Source organism: Crotalus tigris, unplaced genomic scaffold (genome assembly GCF_016545835.1).
Source record: "Crotalus tigris isolate CLP2741 ecotype Arizona unplaced genomic scaffold, ASM1654583v1 scf7180000019483.1746242, whole genome shotgun sequence".
In the NCBI taxonomy this organism is placed as follows: Eukaryota; Metazoa; Chordata; class Lepidosauria; order Squamata; family Viperidae; genus Crotalus; species Crotalus tigris.
Window position 1 is genome coordinate 186,002 of NW_024097562.1, and position 18,720 is coordinate 204,721.

The 18,720-nt window shown below is 40.7% G+C and overlaps 1 protein-coding gene across 1 annotated transcript; it reads right to left on the minus strand.

Annotated features, from left to right (window-relative positions):
• On the minus strand, window positions 1-13,655 carry TMEM165 (transmembrane protein 165). Its single transcript, XM_039362883.1, has 6 exons — window positions 13,337-13,655; window positions 8,027-8,252; window positions 6,950-7,125; window positions 5,034-5,216; window positions 3,138-3,243; window positions 1-575 (listed from the first exon to the last, which is right to left on the minus strand). Exons 1-6 carry the CDS (start codon window positions 13,514-13,516, stop codon window positions 499-501), a joined length of 948 nt encoding a protein of 315 aa, XP_039218817.1. The 5' UTR covers window positions 13,517-13,655; the 3' UTR covers window positions 1-498.
• Window positions 13,656-18,720: the final 5,065 nt, after the last annotated feature.

The window sequence follows — 18,720 nt, forward strand, 5'->3', positions numbered from 1 at the left end:
TCGCTTTTAAGAATATTTTAATCTGAAAAGGCATCAAATGTTCAGTAAAATACAAAAATTGATCTGTAAATATCTAGATGGATTGTGTATTTTGAGACCGTTTCTGAATTAGCACGTTCTCTATCAAAGTATCCTGATTTTTCCACAAGTCCACAGTCTTGAGTAGATGACTTAATTGTTGGCATAGCTCTTCATTTCTGATTGTGGAACCATGTACTTGAGAAATAAAATCAAAGGGGGCTGTCAAGCAGTGTTTTTTGGACATCTGCCAGCAAAATAACTAAAATAAAATGTACATTATTCATATCCCAAATATATAGATCATGTTATTGTCCAGCAGAGACTGTATCTACAAAACATACCAAACTAATTGTTACTATAAAAATTACAGCATCCCACCTTCAGTGCTTGTTTGAATAAGTAGCTGTACATTATATACAGGAAGCCAAATGATTCCAATTCTTGTATTTCAAGGAAAAGGAAAAAAAAATACTCCTGCTAAAATCCAACATCTGGGCTTATAAATAATGCAGAGAACGCAAATGCTAAGAAAACAATGCCTCCTATGATTGTCACTGTAAAAGAAAAAAAAAAGGGGGGGGAAATGATCATGTGGTTAGAACCTATATAAAAGACAAAATTTCACAAGGCTTATTTTGTATTCATGAATTTACTTTCATGCTTCTACTTCTCACTGGCATCTAATCAATGAAGATACTCATCCTATATATTTGCAACATGGTCAGAGTCAAGAAGTTACAAATAGCAAGCTTAGTTAGTGTTTATATACTGTAAGAAATAATCCACATCAAATGACTTTGTGCAATTCAGCAAAATTTGAACCACAAAAGACCTCATCTCTTTGGATGACTTTCATACGAAACATGTACTTTTTTCCTTTATGTTTTTTATGTTTTAATTGTTTCTATGGTTTTAAAGTTTTGCCTTTTGTTATGATTTTGGTTATTTTTCCGTGTGTGTGTGTGTGTGTGTGTGTGTGTGTGTGTGTGTGGTGTGTGTGTTTTAATCCTATAAGCCACCCACAGTCATGTATGTGAGACGGCTGGTTATATAACTTCAACCAATTAATAAATGAAAAAAAAAGCACATTTTTGCCTGCTCTTGCCAGGAAAGACTAAATGATAAACTATTCTCAGCAAATGGTTAAAATGAAATTTGAAAACTGATTTTGAACCAACTGGAAAATCAGACAGTACAGTAGAGGCCAAAATTGTGGAAACCTTTTGGGGAAAGTGTACAGTAGAAATGCCACCTTTGGTTAAGTTTCCACCAATTTTTCTTCTAATTTCTTTATAACGGTAGCCTTATTCACTTAATAATACTATTTTACATTGCTTCCTGGGCAACCAGTCAACTCTTTGCACCATTACTTTGATTTTATTACGTTTTACAAGCTCACTAAATGAAAGGACACAAAAAACCCCAACCAACTTGACAGCGATCACATAACACACTGACCAATGTCCTCCTCTCAGCTTTAATACAGGACATCAATCACTGAAACCTACTGTGACCTGATTGGCTCATTGGCAAAACAAGAGGACACCTGATTGGCTCTCTAAATACTCATGCTCATTGACTACAATCAGATGAAGGAAAGCTCCCTGATAATCAACCTAAGCAAGTTGTGCTTCCTTTTTCTGGTTATTTGGCTATAACTTTTCATAGAATACAGCACAGATGATTGAACAAACTATGTTGCATTACATTCTTGATTAAATTATCTTTCCGTTGATATATAATTTTATGGTACTACTCCCCCCCAAAAAAAGTGGTGTTATTAGCCATCAAATCTCAAAAGTACACTTTTCCCAAAAGGTTTCCACAATTTTGGCCATTACTGTACTGGGAGTTTCATGACCGATTATGGGTTAGTATTTGCTCAGGCCTGTTCACGCTGACTGGCAGTGGATTAAAGACAATTCTCCTCTCCCTCTAAAACAGTGGTTCTCAACCTGTGGGTCGGGACCCCATTTGGGGTCGAACGACCATTTCACGGGGGTCGCCAAACAACGCAGTCCGCCATTTTTTTCCTCCTTTTCCTTAGCTGTGGTACTCCCTTTTATTCTATTGGCTTTTGAAAGCCAATAGGAATTGTCCAGGCTGTCTCTGCCCTGCTGAGCCCGCCAAAAGTCCCATTCTGCAAATGGTGCTGCACCAGTTGAGTAGTCCTCGACTTACGACCGGTTGAGGGTCGTGGCATTAAAAAGGTTGAGAACCACTGCTCTAAGGAACGCCCATTCTAAATAACGAGCATGAACTTAAAAAGAATATAGTAAATGGACAGATTTGACCAATTTCACTTTTATTAAACCAATTATCCACTAACCAAAAGCAAACAGTAAGATGTGGCTCTGTTTTAATGCACTGGTCGCTTTGGGCATGCCTAAACTGAAGCATGTGAGCAGGTGTTTAAGACAGTTAAAGACAGGACCAGAATTGCTAGTGATATTAATTCTATCATTTAGTTTAAAATGCTTCAAGGCGGTCCCTTTTATTAATTTTATAAATAAACTCATATCCCAACACTCCTGCCTCCCATTTCCCCCACAAGAAGCCTGTGAGGCTAGTTAAGCTGAGAGTGACTGGCCCAAAGTCATCCAGATGACTTTCACGCCCAAGGTGGGATTAGGGCTCACATACTCTCCTGCCTTCTAGACAGGCGCCTTAATCATTAGAGCAAGGGTAGGCAACCTTGGCTCTTTTATGACTCATGGACTTCAACTCTCACAATTCCTGAGCCAGCATGGCTCAGCATGAAAATCTCTCCCTTTCCCCTCAGCGTGGCTGGCTCAGGAATTCTGGGAGTTGAAGTCCACGAGTGATAAAAGAGCCAGGGTTCCCTACCTCTGGCCTAGGCCTAGGCCGCTTTATGACTCGTGGACTTCAACTCCCAGAATTCCTGAGCCAGCATGGCTCAGCTTGGAAACCTCTCCCTTTCCCCTCAGCTTAGCTGGCTCAGGAATTCTGGGAGTTGAAGTCCACGAGTCATAAAAGAGCCAAGGTGGCCTACCCCTGCACTAGACCAAACTGGCTTTTTAACCCTGGTTAGAAAACATCTCATTTCCCCTTTCGCTTTGCAAGTAGATGGTTTTCTTTTCCTGCCAAGAACTTACCAGTTCGAACGGAGATTTTTTGTGCTATCATTCTTCCTCCAATCACTGCTAAGCCAGTACACAAACTATGACCAACTGTTCCACCCACTGCCACACCGTAGGGGTTCTGTGGGGGAAAAAAACAGATAAAAGTTTCGGTGCTATTTGAAAAGCCACAGATTTTTTTTTTACTGCAGCTGCTTACAAAGGGTCCGCTGATACTTTCAAAGGCCGCAAACGGATAAAAAAACACACAGAGAATGCTGTCAGCCACGTCCAGCCTTAGTTAATGACCACAGGGAATTTGCTAGAGCAGTGGTTCTCAACCTTTCTAATGCCGCGACCCCATAATACAGTTGCTCATGTTGTGGTGACCCCCAACCACTTATACATCACCGGGTGCCAGGGGCGTGGCCAAAGAAAAGGGGGAAAAAATGGCGGACAGCCTTGTTTGGCGACCCCCGTGAAATGGTCGTTCGACCCCAAATGGGGTCCCGACCCACAGGTTGAGAACCACTGTGCTAGAATGTCATTCCTGGGATAACCTAAAGTACCACAATCACTTTAAAAAGTGAGAAAACTAGAAACAAAAAATGCTATTATTTAGCTTATGAGTAAATTTTAGATTACCATTGATAGTTTAATATATTATTTTTAGCATTATGGTTTAATTATATTATTATTTTTGTTTTTAATTTGTTAATATTTATCTTGAAAAGGAGTTAAAGTATGTTATGGATTTGATTGTTAATACAGTTGGGTAATGTTAGTTAGATTATGATTGTTTATTTTTAACCCTGTAATCAGCTTTGGGAAGTAGGGGGGGTGGGTGGGAGGGATTTGGGATATATATTGTGTAAACTTTTTAAAACTTTTAATTAAAAAAAAAATGCTACTCAATTTAAATGCTCACCTCAGCACTAATATAACTTAACCCAGGGGTGTCAAACTGCCGGCCCACAGGCCAGACACGTCATCTGGAAGCCACGCCCACCCCATTGCCGGCGATGGCAAAACCGTCCCGGTACGTTGCGCGATGTCACGTGACGTCGCAAGTTTGACATGTCCGACTTAACCAATTGGGCAGAATAAAAGTGCAATGAATTAAAAATGTGTGAATGTTAAACCAAAAAACTCGACTAATTACATAGCAGGACATGTACTTCCAGATCTTCAGAGGTTACTATGTAAATGAACGATAGTTGCTCCTAGGCCTGACTCCTCATCACCATGCTGTGCATGGCAACTTCCATGGAAGCAACAATTTGACATACATAATATTAAATCAAAACCACATGGGTCTCTAAAGCAGTCTCATAACTGCAGGTCCCATCGCTTCTCTGCCCAGACAGAGGCAAGAGAACGTCCTTTCTCCGATACGCCAACTCTATTGAGTGCATTCCATGGAGCATGCGTCATAACTATGCCTTTTAAAATGGACAGATCCCAAGGGAAAATGATTTGCTATCCTGCTTAAGGCTCAAATATCAATCTATCTCTCCTTCATGGATTACTGCCTTGTCGTAGTGAAGGGGCTTGCGTAACTCAATGAAGCTATGAGCTATGCCGTGCAGGGCCACCCAAGATGGACAGGTCATAGCAGAGAGTTCTGACAAAATGTGATCCACTGGAGAAGGAAATGGCAACCCACTCCAGTATCTTTGCCATGAAAACCCCATGGACAGTACCAATAGGTGGCTGGATGGAGTCACTGAAGCAGCAGGCGTGAGCTTCAATGGACTCCAGAAGATGGTAGAGGACAGGAAGGCCTGGAGGAATGTTGTCCATGGGATCGCGATGGGTCGGATACGACTTCGCAACTAACAACAACAAATCAGTCTATCTATAACTAATTAGTTCCTGAGCATTTTGTTCTGTGACTTTTGATCACGCACATTTCGTATACAATTGTCTCACCTCTCTTGCTGCCAGAACAATGGTGGTCAACTGAGAACGGTCACCCCATTCAGCTAGGAATGTTAAAGTGAATGCTTGCACAAAAATTGGAGAAATAAAATGCAGCCATTTCTTTTGAGGTATTACAGGGCCCGTACCCGCTTCCATATCTCCGGGCCCATTTAAGAGTTTCATTCTCTGGAGCTAGGAAAAGAAGCAGCTGTTAGAAAACGTGAGGAACTAGAGTCAGATCCAAAGATTGAACACTAGCGATACACAGCAATGGTCAGACTTACAATGTAAATCTACAAAATGTACCAATGTAAATTGGTACAAACTACCAATTCAATAATTCATACTTCATCGCAAGAGTGATTAATGCAGGAATCAGACAGTTGCTGTAACTAATCTAGGTTTGCAACTGTGGTTACATGCTGAAATTTTTGGCTGGCTGTAAAGATTTCTCCCTTTACAATCAATCCTCGGTTGGAAACAGAATATTCAAAGAATATAAAGGAATGGGTAATCTGATTTTAAAATGGAATGGCAATTCTAGTCTACAATTCTGATTTCAGAAATAATCACAAATGGAAACAATTCTGACACTGAACTGTTACAACATTATACTAATAATATATCATATCAAATCTTATGGTCATAGATTGGCATATATTGACAATAAAAATACTAAAAAAATGTCCAGAAATGGATGTCTTAATAAGACTGATCCACTGCTAATTTTGGACATCCATCCAGGTAATCTCATGAGGAAGAATATGTGGGTCTCCTGCAATTACCTACCCACAGGATCCAATAACTCCTGGCACTAGTCTAGATACCTGGGGTGCTTGGATTGTAACTCAGTGGTATCTGCTAATTCATTTCCCATCCTTTATTTAGTGATCCTATGGAGCAATTTGGCTTCAAGGGAGAAAAAGTGATTCCAAAATGTGCAAGGAAAAAAGAATTTCATGTTGGTAGGGATTAGTTTCTTTTTCTGGACCAACATGGCACAATACACATTTCATTTTAAGGAAGTAGTAGTGATTAGTGCCGTTTGAATCATCTTTCCTTCTTCAATCTGAATCTTTGCACAGCCTTAATATCATTAAGTATTAAACAGGTACTTGTTAAGAAGATCATTTAAGAAGTACTAACCAAATAACAACCTAATACAGTGATGGTGAACCTTTTAGAGACTGAGTGCCCAAACTGCAACCCAAACCCCACTTATGCATCATCGAGTGCCGGGTAGGTGTGGCCCATGGGCTGGGTGTGGCCAATTGGGTGGTCATGGCCCATTGGGTGGACGTGGCTGCGGTAGGTGGCGCAGCAGTTAGGGTGCAGTACTGCAGGCCACTTTAGCTGACTGTGTTCAGCAGGTCAGCGGTTCAAATCTCACCGGCTCAAGGTTGACTCAGCCTTCCATCCTTCCGAGGTAGGTAAAATGAGGACCCAGGTTGTTGGGGGCAATGTAAATATATATATATATACATTGCTTACTGGTGTACACCGCTTAGAGAGTGCTTGCACTTAAAGCAGTATATAAGTCTCATAAATAAATAAATAAATAGTAACGGCAGACTGGGTGGGACTAAAAAGTTCAATCAATTCCAACTTTGCAAGATCTTTTTTTTTCCTGCGAGAAGTTGAAATTGACTGATTGATTGGACCTTTTTTTTTTTTTTGGCACACGGCGGCGGAGGCCTAAAGCGAAAAGGTTTTATAAAACCCAGCTGAAGGCCTAGGACTGGGGCGATGACGCGCGTGCCACAGAGAGGGCTCCGAGTGCTGCCTCTGGCACCCGTGCCATAGGTTCGCCACCACTGACCTAATGCTTTCTAACCAAGCGTGCTGCCTGGGGAATTCTGGGAGTTGAAGTCCACACACCTTAAAACTGCCAAAGTTGAGAAACACTGTTATAAACTTTTACTTACTTCTTCATCTTTCTTTTTGAGTTCTGCTTGTACTTCCTCTAATTCTTCCTGACCTTCATCTGCGCTCATCTTCAAGCCTTCTCGAAGCATTCGGATACCAAAAATTGCAAAGAGTGCTGTTGACACATAGTAGGTATATATTCTGGGAATTACAGTGGTAGCATAACCAAATAAAACTAAAAACAGAAAAGCAAATAGTTTAGGTTTTCCATGAAGCAGACATGGTTTATTTCTACTGTCTAAGCCAGTGTTTCTCAACCTTGACAATTTTAAGGCATGTGGACTTCAACTCCCAGAATTCTGGGAGTTGAAGTCCACATTCCTTAAAATTGTCAAGGTTGAGAAACACTGATCTAAGCAATGTTTTAAATTCAGGCAGTTCTTATATATTAATTAATCCCTTGGAATTAATGTACATTAATATATTATTACATACAATATTATGGCCTAAATTATGCAGTAATATAACATTAATATACAGTATTATTTCCCACATTTCTACCTAGCTGAAATCCAGATAGATTTTTCCAAGAAAAAGTCATTTTATAAAAATTAACTGACACAAAATTATAAAAAATTTGGCTCTTTATATTAGTCAAAATATTCCCACACGATATTTGGAGTAATCCTAATTTTCAATAACTCTATGAACGGGCCATAGAGAGGGTAGTTTTTTTTATTGCGTAAAATCTTTAGATTGCTCAAATGATACAGACTTTAGGTGACGTACAAGTAAAAAGAAAACAATTAAAGTTAATATAAAAAAACAAAAGCCAAATAGCTACTCAAAATCTTCAAGATTTTGTTGCTAAAAAAGTGTGGTCTCTAGTGATTTCCTATTGTCAGAAGGGCTCCCCTGAAGAAATGCAAAATATTTCAAATTCAAAACAAAAGTGTTCCAATGCTCCCCGTCATGTCAGAATGGCACCGGGCCACTTCTGATAAAACGAAACAACCTAGTTGAAACTGGACATCTTCACAACTGAAATGTTTCACATATCCCTATTCTCTCCCACATATATTACATATACCACTGTTTTCACTTTCAGACCAGGACACAGAAGACAAAGCACTAACCAGATAGACACGTCATCAGCCCTAAGGCCAGCATTGCACCAGCCAACACTGTTAAGCGATTGTAACGCATTGCCATAATAGCAGCAATGAAGAAGGTTTTATCGCCCAGTTCTGAAACAATGATGACAGAAATTGCAGCCACAAATGCATGGATAAATCCTAGGTTAGTTTTATCTGAAGAATCTCCACTAATAGAATGGACGGGAACAACAAGGGTAGGTCCTTTCTGAAAAAAAAAATAACATGTTCTTCATTCCACGTTCTAGTTTTAAGAAAATCAGTTCCTTATCATGCCAAAACATAAGAAAAATGGATAGTGTCTAAAAGGGCCCTACAAATTCTTTACTTACCTTACATATTTATTTGTAAGCCAAGAAGTTTTAAGTGCCAAAATAACGCCCCCCCCCCAGTTCAGCTTATATGGGGATGGACTCATATGAGAGTATATACAATACTTCCTTAAAGTACCCATATTTTCTGTATACACTCATTTATAAGTACATCCGTAGCTCAGCAGAATGTCAAAATACAATATGGGAAAGCTTTTATATTATGTTATGTTATGCATGTCAGCCAATCCCAATGAGGTGAGACGGTTCCTCCAGGCCATACGGGGCTTTGAAAGTAATAACCAACATCTCAAATTGCACCCAGAAGCAAAACAGCAGCCAATACAGCTCACAGAGCAGCAGTGAAATATGGGGAGCCCAAGGACTGCCCACTTTGCAGCTTCCGAATACACTTTTAAGGGTAGCCCCAGATAAAGTACATATCTACACGTTTTTTCATGGTACTATTCTTAAAAATTTGAGGGTCACTTTATCCGTGGATGCGCTCATAGGCAAGTATATACGGTATCTGAGTAATGGCCACCTTTAAATTTAGAAAGTTTATTATAAGCCTCAAGCTGGTATCAACTCTTAGAAACCGCAAACTTAAGAGTACTTCTTACAATGTTGTTTTGTATTTAAGACTTCTCTAAGCACAAACCTGTGTGCTGCTCAGAGTCACTGAGAGTCAGGCAGCATATAAATTTAATACAATATAAAATGATCATCTCATGATCACATATTCTCCTTCGTATTTAATATAAACTGTCTCATCAAGGTTTTTATTTATCCCTGCTGAAACAAAAATATGCAAATGATCTGAACTTTAGATGTTGACTCATTGGCATTCTATTTTTCATTTTATTGTTATGGCACTTTGCCCATAACTGTCATTTATCTGCATTTCTTCAACAATAAATTATAGTCACTCCAACAATTTTCTACTTAACTTTAATTCATCATACTAACTATATTCCTTATTTAGAAGGCATATTCGAAAGAATTAACTATATGTAGTCCTGACAAAAAAAAAATACAGAAAGAAATACAATAGTTGTTTTCAGGTACTTGAGTATATGTCACACGGAATTTCTTCAAAATGTATTGTCTCAAAATACAGGACTTAATCAAGAAACAAAATTCCTAGTGGTAAGAGTAATTCATCGGTGGAACTATATGTCAAGATTGACTTTAATTTCAGTATTATACTGACCAGGACTTATATGCCTTAAATGGCCATTTCTAGCTGTTATATTATGATCAGCTAGACAATACTTGATTTGTGACAATACAATATTAACATCCATAACACACAACATTAATTTTTACAAATGCATAAAAGATCAATATAAAATTTCACAAATGAATATAACGACAGTAAAGGTTTCAAAAAAGCAGTTTGATAAAATAAACTTGTTTAAATAAAGAGAACTAAGCAAGTGGGATTCAATGCATCTCCTTAAAGAAGCTTCACAATCAAATCCCCCATCCACAACCACATTTTTCCAGATACTGCTTCAAAAAGAGCAATGGCAGACTGGACCATTCTATTTCTAGAATACTATTCTAGAAATAGAATTCTAAGAAAAGTAAAGTAGCTGCAAGTTCTACTTTTAGTAAGTGAAATAGGTTTTAGCAGTTGTACAATCTAAGTGTTTTTCTTTTATTAAAAACATAGTTATATTGTGCTACACCACAAAGAAAGCTAGTTCTTGTTTGTTTCAAATCTTTCCAACCAGGTGCTGTAGCAGTTCAGGAATAAAGGCTGATTTTATCACACAAATATATCCAACATGTTTCACCTTGTCTGCTCTTTGTCAACCATCAGAAAGGTGAAGATCTGGAGTATCATGAAATACTAGCTTGTAGATGAAAGTGCATGAAATTTCAATTTACATTTTATTTTTGAAGACAAAATTATCCTGGGACTATAAAATCAGTACTTTTTTGGGGGGTCCATTACAGGGCAAAACTTTTCCAACCAGATATCTCAAATGGGCTAATTTACAGAATGTGTCTGGGACCCTTGACTCCCATGGAACTGAAATTTGGCAAGTTTTATACAACAGTTTATAAGGTAAGAATTATCATAAAGTATTTTATGACAAAACAAAATGTGATAAAATATTTCCTAGAGTCAACTCTTGATGTTTGTGCTGTACAATTCTATTTGGCTACTTTTAAGGTGGATGCATCTCTGAATATGTCTCTTAATTTTTAAGAACTTTTCAACTACATTACAAGCTCTGCCACTGTTGAAGGCATCTGGTAAGGAAATATTCTGAAATGATAGGCCAAGGAGTCATAGGTTATCTAGTAGTCAATATTAAAATTTAAATTGGTTATTTTTGTTTAAGCAATGGTAAATCTCAACTTACAATTTATAGCAAGGATATATGAGGGTAGTCACTTTTTTATAGTTTAGAACAGTGGTTCTCAACCTGTGGGTCGGGACCCCATTTGGGGTCAAACGACCATTTCATGGGGGTCGCCAAACCACGCTGTCCGCCATTTTTTTCCCTTTTCCCTAGCTGTCCTACTCCCTCTTATTGGTGACCACACCCACTTGGGGGTCACCACAACATGGGGAACTGTATTATGGGGTCACGGCATTAAAAAGGTTGAGAACCACTGGTTTAGAACTTCTCATGATATCTCTGATTAAAGAATGCATGAATGAACAGAAAGGTTTTCTCTCTGACTATGAATACAAAATTGGGTTCTAAGAACTGCTGAACAATCAACACTATGTAGGCATTATGGCAAGTTGCTTAATTCAGCACAACTGAATTGTTGATACATAACAGTAAACTTATAGTCTGTTTAGAAAAACAATTAGATATATGGGAGTTGAAGTCCACAAGTCATAAAAGGGCCAAGTCTGAAGACCCCTGGATTAAACTAATAGGCTGGCATATTCATAAAATGACAAATTAATGTCATTTCACACTCAGAAACTATCATGCAGGTTCAGGACTTTCTAACAGTAACTTGAAAAAAAACATTCTGTTGTAACACAATTTGAGCTGTCATTATCAAATGGCAACAATTAAATCAAATCACCAAAATATAGTTACTTTTCAAGACCTTGAAAAGATCATAATGAAAGGTCACTATGATCTGTAACATGTGAGCTAACTTGATTGTGCAATCTGGCAACATCACTATTTCCAAACCAACTTAAAGTAATAGCGGTAAGTTACATAGTAGATAGTGTAACTGTTACCTAGCGAGACTGTATCACTTTTTTCCAATAGAAAAGGTGTAAAATCAATTTTAAGCAGTAATTTTAGGAAGATATAAACCATAAATTACTAATACTACTGTTGTCTGCAGCTCTCCAATAGAACATTGGTCAGATGAGTATATAAAACCATCCAATTATGTAGCACATGGCTAACAAAGTGAACTTACAGCTCAGGAAAGCTGAGGCTTTTTAATAAAATGCTGTTGGTTGGATACACTACCAGATTTCTGATTTTTTTCTCCTTTCCGAGATCCAACAAGACTCTCTTCTTTGCAGTGTCTATGATTTCTATCAGGTGAGACATTTAAGAAAATGAAATGTGGCCATTACAGTTACTCGACTTATGACAAACTGAGCCCACAATTTCTGTTGCTAAGTGAGGCATTTGTTAAGGGAGTTTTGCCCCATTTAACAACCTTTCTTGCCACAATTGTTAATCACTGCAGTTGTTAAGTTTCTAAAACGAGCCTGGCTTCCTCATTAAGGAAGGTCACAAAAGGGGATCAATGATCCTGAGCCGCTGCAACCGTCATAAATATGAGTCTGTTGCCAAGCATCCAAATTTTGATCATGTGACCCTGGGGATGCTGCAACGGTTGTGTGAAAAACGATCACGTCGTTTTCAGTGACGCTGCTGTAACTTCGAACGGTCACCAAACAAACCGTTATAAGTCAAGGACTACCTGTGCAACCAAAGGGAAAACAGAACTGGGCAGAGTAACTTGTGGAGCAAAAACAAGCATATACAGGTAGTCCTTGACTTACCGTATGGCCATTTTTCACACTTACCAGCATTGCAGCATCCCCATATGGGGGTCATGTGATTTACATTCAGATGCTCGACAGCTGGTTCATATTTATGACGGTTGCAGTTGTCCCAGGATTCACGTGATCCTCTTTTGCGACCTTCTGACCAGCCACGTCAGTGGGGGAAACCAGGCTGACTTAACAACCGCTGTCACCAATTTAACAACTGCAGGGATTCGCCTTAACAACTATGGCGAGAAAAGTCGCAAAATGGGACAAAGCTCACTTAAGAAGTGTCTCGCTTAGCCACATAGGTTTTGGGGTTCAGTTGTGATCCTAAGCTGAAGGCTACAAATGTATACATATATATGTGCATGAATCGAATCTGTCTAATCCAGGGGTAGGCAACCTTGGCTCTTTTATGACTCGTGGACTTCAACTCCCAGAATTCCTGAGCCAGCATGGCTCAGCTTGGAAACCTCTCCCTGTCCCCTCAGCATGGCTGGCTCAGGAATTCTGGGAGTTGAAGTCCATGAGTCATAAAAGAGCCCAGGTTGCCTACCTCTGGCCTAGGCCCCTTCATGACTCGTGGACTTCAACTCCCAGAATTCCTGAGCCAGCCTGGCTCAGCTTGGAAACTCTCCCTTTCCCCTCAGCATGGCTGGCTCGGGAATTCTGGGAGTTGAAGTCCACAAGTCATAAAAGAGTCCAGGTTGCCTGTCCCTGACTCTAATCCCAAAAGACTTCTCCCATCCCACCTTTCACCGCCGCCCGGCCACGTTGTGCCCCGCGGCGGAGACTTGACGGCGTGGAAGAGCCGCAAGCCGCCTTTTCAGCAAGGAGGAGCCGGGTCTTCCGTCCCGACGCCGGCCGAAGCTTCCCCCTCCTGGGCCGTCGGGGGTGATAGTAGCCCAGCCCTACGGCCTATCAAATTGACCCCCCGAGCGTCGCCCCCGCTTCTCCCGCTCTCCGCCTCCCTCAGCTCACCTCAGCCCGGGGCGGCTCCGGCCCTTGCAGCCCGGGCTGCTGGTGCGGCGGCGGCGGCGGCTTCTGCTGCTCCTGGTGAGGTGGGAAGTCTCGCTCGCGGCCGGCTTCTTGCTCGGGGGCAGCGAAGGCCGCGGCCAGCAGCAGCCAGAACAGCGGCCCCAGCCGCGGGACCGCCGCCATTCCTGTCCCTGAGACCCGGCCGTTTTTCTCTCACTGTCGGAAAGAGCGGCCGCTACAGGCGGAAGCGAGTGGCCGCTGCCCCGCCGCCATGGCCGCTTCCTCCGGGGCGATCGTGCAACCCAACTCAGCCCAGCCTCTCGTCATTCCATCGTGCAAGCGAAGCTGTGGCGGCGTCCCGCCCCCATCCCCTGATTCCCTTCACTGATTGGAGAATTCCCCGCTCGCTCTAGGTTTTGCGTCAGAGACTATCGACCATCAGGTTCGGTTGTCCCGCCTTCGAAGAGGAAGGAAACTGAACAGACCTGAGGAGGGACGGGCGAGCCAGGCCATCGCGTGCGTCACGTGATGCTATTCTGGCAGGACGAAGCCCCTCCCACTTGTAGTTTTTTTGGCAGGGAAGAGAGAAAAACTGGAAAGTTATGCAATAATCCGGAAAGACAACTAATGCCCAAAACTACAGTCCTTGAGGTTAAGCTCTCAGATTAGCGCATGCTCCTTCAGGTAGACCTCAACTGCTGATTTATAGGGCAGCTCCTGGCAACAGTGCAAAAGTTGTTTGCTTTTGTCCCTAAGTTTTGTTCCGCGTTACAGCAGCCCAGCAAAATAAATCAGCAACCGAAGTCAAATCGTGTTGGGTTTAGTTCTTTCCAAATCATTCATCTGGCTTTAATAATTTAATAGTAATACATAAGTGCGGGCTGTCAGTATTTGCAGCAGGTGTACTTCGTTAACTTCTCAAACTTTTAACACTGAAAGAAATGGAATCTTACCAATAATTGGCACAATTTGAAAAACCTGAAGCTTTTTGAAATACCGATGTAAGAAATGCAATCAGTTCTGAGTAGTTTTGGTAAATGTTTAAGAGTCAAGCAAACTTAAAAGCTCTTGAGTTAAGGGAGTGTGCTCACTTGCATATTTGAATTACCCTCCAGGTCATACTGAGAAGTATGCAGATTGAGGAAGAACCTGCTTTGCTAACAGTTTTAGCAAATGCGAAACAGTTATGATTAAGCAATACAGGTGAAAGGAATAGATTATTAATCAGAAATTTCTAATGAATCTAAAGGTCTGCAGGAGAAGCCACCCGAAAGTCATAAACTCAAACAAGTTAACTATATACAAATATGAAAAGCTAAAGTTGCTAGCTAACTGAAACCACAAGTAAACACAAAAACTGAAGGTAAAGCTTAGAGCTTAAGGTAGCAAAGGTACAACCGCAAACAGATATAGAGATAATTATAAGAATTGAGCTTTGTTAGTAGAAAATTAGATGGTGATGGATAGGATGTGCACAAAGGGGCTTCCTGGAACATAGGAGGGACAGTGGTTTTAGGTGGTCCAAGTTAGTTTATCAGATGATTAGGTAAGGGGGGAATCTGCATGGGGGTAGGATATAAAAATGTGTCAAACAACTCTTTAAGGTGTGGCTGCATTCCTACGTGTGTTTCAGCTCACCAAGCCTTTGCAAATGCTTCTTTTTAAATAAAACTTTGTTGCTGGAATTCCAAGTGAGTTTGTTTTGAGATCTTGAGCCACGCTCCCAACACAGGTAATCCTTGATTTATGACAACTGAGCCCAAATTTATGTTGCTTAAGCAAGGCATTTGTTATGGTAATTTTGCCCCATTTTACAATCTTTCTTGTCACAATTGCTAAGTGAATCATTGCAGTTGTTAATTTAGTAACACGGTTGTTAAGTGAATCCGGCTTCCCCATTGGGTTTGCTTGTCAGATGATTGTTAAAGATAATCACATAACCTCAGGACACTGCAACGGTCAAAAATATGAATCAGTTGCACCTTCAAATAGAATTCAACTCCTGACCTATACTATAGGTGACTGATAAAACCAACAGCCTTGTCATTCTATGCAATGATTCTGCCCAAATTCAGCAAATCCTTGTAGAGCATGTTAAGAGATCTACTATTTATCATATTTAGAGGCCACCCTCTAATAGCTTCTGATGTCATGTGTGTAGCTGATGGGAAGTTGTCCCACATCCAAGTCTCTTTTCTTGTACAAGGTCAAACCTCTCACATCACTTGATGAGAAGACAGTTGACCTTAACAGAAGTCATATGATAACACTGAACATGTATTTAGCTTGGGGAAATGAGACAAACCTTTGTGTGAGTTTTGGAATGGATATCTGCACATTGCAATACAAACCAGGTTGAGGAGATAGTTAAAATCTCTCTATATCTCTATTTATCGTACCGATCTTTGCCAAACAATTTAACAGAAACTGTCATTTTATTTTACTGGAGTTCTGTTGGCCACATCCAGAAGATTGCCAATGCTAAAACTGCCTTAAGCCCCAGGATATGCTTAGAAGTCAAATGCAGCTTCTATTGTCGAGAGCACTAATAAGAAAAAATATTGTAGCAAAGCTTCCTGCAAAGTTTTACTCCAAGCATCAAACTAGATACAGGTAGTCCTTGACTTAACAAAAGTTCATTTAGTAACTGTTCAAAGTTACAATGGCACTGAAAAAAAGTGACTTATGACCAATTTTCACAATTACAACCATTGCAGCATTCCCATGATCATGTGATCACCTTTTGTGACCTTCGGACAAGCAAAGTAAATGGGGAAGCCAAATTCATTTAACAGCTGTGTTGTTGTTGTTGTTGCGAAGTTGTGTCCTACCCATCGCCACCCCATGGACAACGTTCCTCCAGGCCTTCCTGTCCTCTACCATCTTCTGGAGTCCATTTAAGCTCACGCCTACTGCTTCAGTGACTCCACCCAACCACCTCATTCTGTCGTCCCCTTCTTCTATTGCCCTCAATCTTTCCCAGCATTAGGCTCTTCTCCAGTGAGTCCTTCCTTCTCATTAGGCAGCCAAAGTATTTGAGTTTCAACTTCAGGATCTGGCCTTCTAAAGAGCAGTCAGGATTGATCTCCTCTAGGACTGACCGCTCTGATCGCTTTGCAGTCCAGGGGACTCGCAGGAGTCTTCTCCAGCACCATAGTTTAAAGGCCCCAATTCCTTTCTTATGGTCCAACTTTCACAGCCATACATTGCAACTGGGAAAACCATGGCCTTGACTATACACACTTTTGTTGGCAGGGTGATGTCTCTGCTTTATAGTATGCTGTCTAGAATTGCCATAGCTTTCCTCCCCAGGAGCAAGCGTCTTTTAATTTCTTGGCTGCAGTCCCCATCTGAGGTGATCTTGGAGCCCAGGAAAATAAAATCTGTCACTATCTTGATTTCTTCCCCATCTATTTGCCAGGAATTGAGAGGGCCGGATGCCATGATAATTGCATTTACTTAACAACTGTAGCAAGAAAACTCGTAAAATGAGGCAAAACCCATTTAATTGTCTCACTTAGCAACAGAAATTTGGAGTTCAGTTGTGGCCATAAATCTGCAATATAAAATCACTGCTCTTCCTATAGAAACCCAAGTGGTCGTACATGAGCAAAGGTTTTGTGCCTCTTAGCCCTATTTTAGCAAATGATAGCTGCAATAGTTATGAAACATCTTGCTGAAGGTTTAGCCTTCCTTCCTTCCTTCCTTCTGGGAGAGGGGGCACAGATAATGAAATATGCATTGTCCATATGCATTGTGCACAATGTTCTGACATAAACCACAGAACTGGCATACATGTGTGTCATATGAAAGATCAGGATTTGTGTCATGACATCGTAATGGGGATCTTGGAAATTATCAGACCATCCCAATCAAACACCTGTCCAACGTTTGCTTGAAAATCCCCAGTAATGGAGCATGTATGGTTGTTCCACTGCTTCATGGCTCCCGTGGCCTTAAAATTATGCATTTTCAGATTTGCTCTCTCTCTGTAAGCTTCCACCTATTGGTTCTTGACCCACCCACAGGCACTACAGAGAATATATCTGCAAAATTTTCATCTCCAGGTATTTTAGGCACCTAGTTCCCATTGTAGCGATGAAAGAGAGATTATATTGATAATTTCCCCCAAATCTGCCCTCCAGATGTGCTGGTTGATGCTTCCAGTATTCCCAGCTAGCTTCAAGCCAACAAATTTGGTGGTCCTTTGAGGAAGGCCTGGCATTTCTACAGCAGAAATATTGCAATTTATAACATTGCATCATCTGCCCCAGGACCTACGCTCCTGGATTTATCTGAGAGTAATTTGCATTTCCTTCTTCTAAAATTGTTAGCTTGGCTTTACTAGAATCCTGGAATTATCTGGTGCTTTTCTATGCAAATACTAGACAAGTTCAGCCCTGAGGTTTTTTTTTTTTTTTAGATCATCCAAGCTTTGCATATTTCTGATCACACAGGTAGAGCCAGTCAAGTTTGAACATTTCATTTCACCATTCATGCAGACCTGGTGTGAATCAGACTAAAGTTATAGAGCTTCTTTTGTTCTGTTCTATTCTGATCCAAAGCGAGAAAATTGTGCAAAGGAAAAAAAAAAAACCTCTTTCATCGGCATCAGTTAATTAAAAGTGCATTCCTTTGCTGTTTCCTCAGGAGCAAGTCCCATGGTTAGGGAGGCATATATAGTGTAATTGCCTATGGCAAGGGTAGGCAACCTCGGCTCTTTTATGACTCATGGACTTCAACTCCCAGAATTCCTGAGCCAGCCATGCTGAGGGGAAAGGGAGAGGTTTCCAAGCTGAGCCATGCTGGCTCAGGAATTCTGGGAGTTGAAGTCCACCAGTCATAAAACAGCCAACATTGCCTACCCCTGGACTAAGAGAAAGCGATTGGCCCAAGGTCACTCAAGCTGATTTTCATGGCTAAGGTGGTATTTGAACTCATCATCTCCTGCTTTCTAGCTTGGTGCCTTAATCACTAGACCAGGGGTAGGCAACCTTGGCTCTTTTATGACTCGTGGACTTCAACTCCCAGAATTCCTGAGCCAGCATGGCTCAGCTTGGAAACCTCTCCCTTTCCCCTCAGCATGGCTGGCTCAGGAATTCTGGGAGTTGAAGTCCACCAGTCATAAAAGAACCAAGGTCGCCTACCCCTGGCCTATGGCTATGATATTATTTTAGGAGCATTCGCTTTGGGATAAGCCATTCAATTGAACTTTCTTCTAAGTATATTATATAAAATTGTTCTGCTTATCTCAATAGAACAGGCGTGTGTTTTCATACACACAGCTGAGTCTAGTAAATGACCTACAGGATGATCAGCAGCAATTCAATTTCAACAAAATTCATTTGATTTATAATAATGACCTACAGGATGATCAGCAGCAATTC

Coding starts and splice junctions, on each gene's coding strand:
- TMEM165 (XM_039362883.1), bottom strand. CDS start 13,516: ATGGCGGCGGTCCCGCGGCTGGGGCCGCTGTTCTGGCTGCTGCTGGCC. Junction 8,253..13,336: donor CGGAGCCGCCCCGGGCTGAG/GTGAGCTGAGGG, acceptor TTTTTTTTTCAG/AAAGGACCTACCCTTGTTGT. Junction 576..3,137: donor AAAAATCTCCGTTCGAACTG/GTAAGTTCTTGG, acceptor TTTCTTTTACAG/TGACAATCATAGGAGGCATT.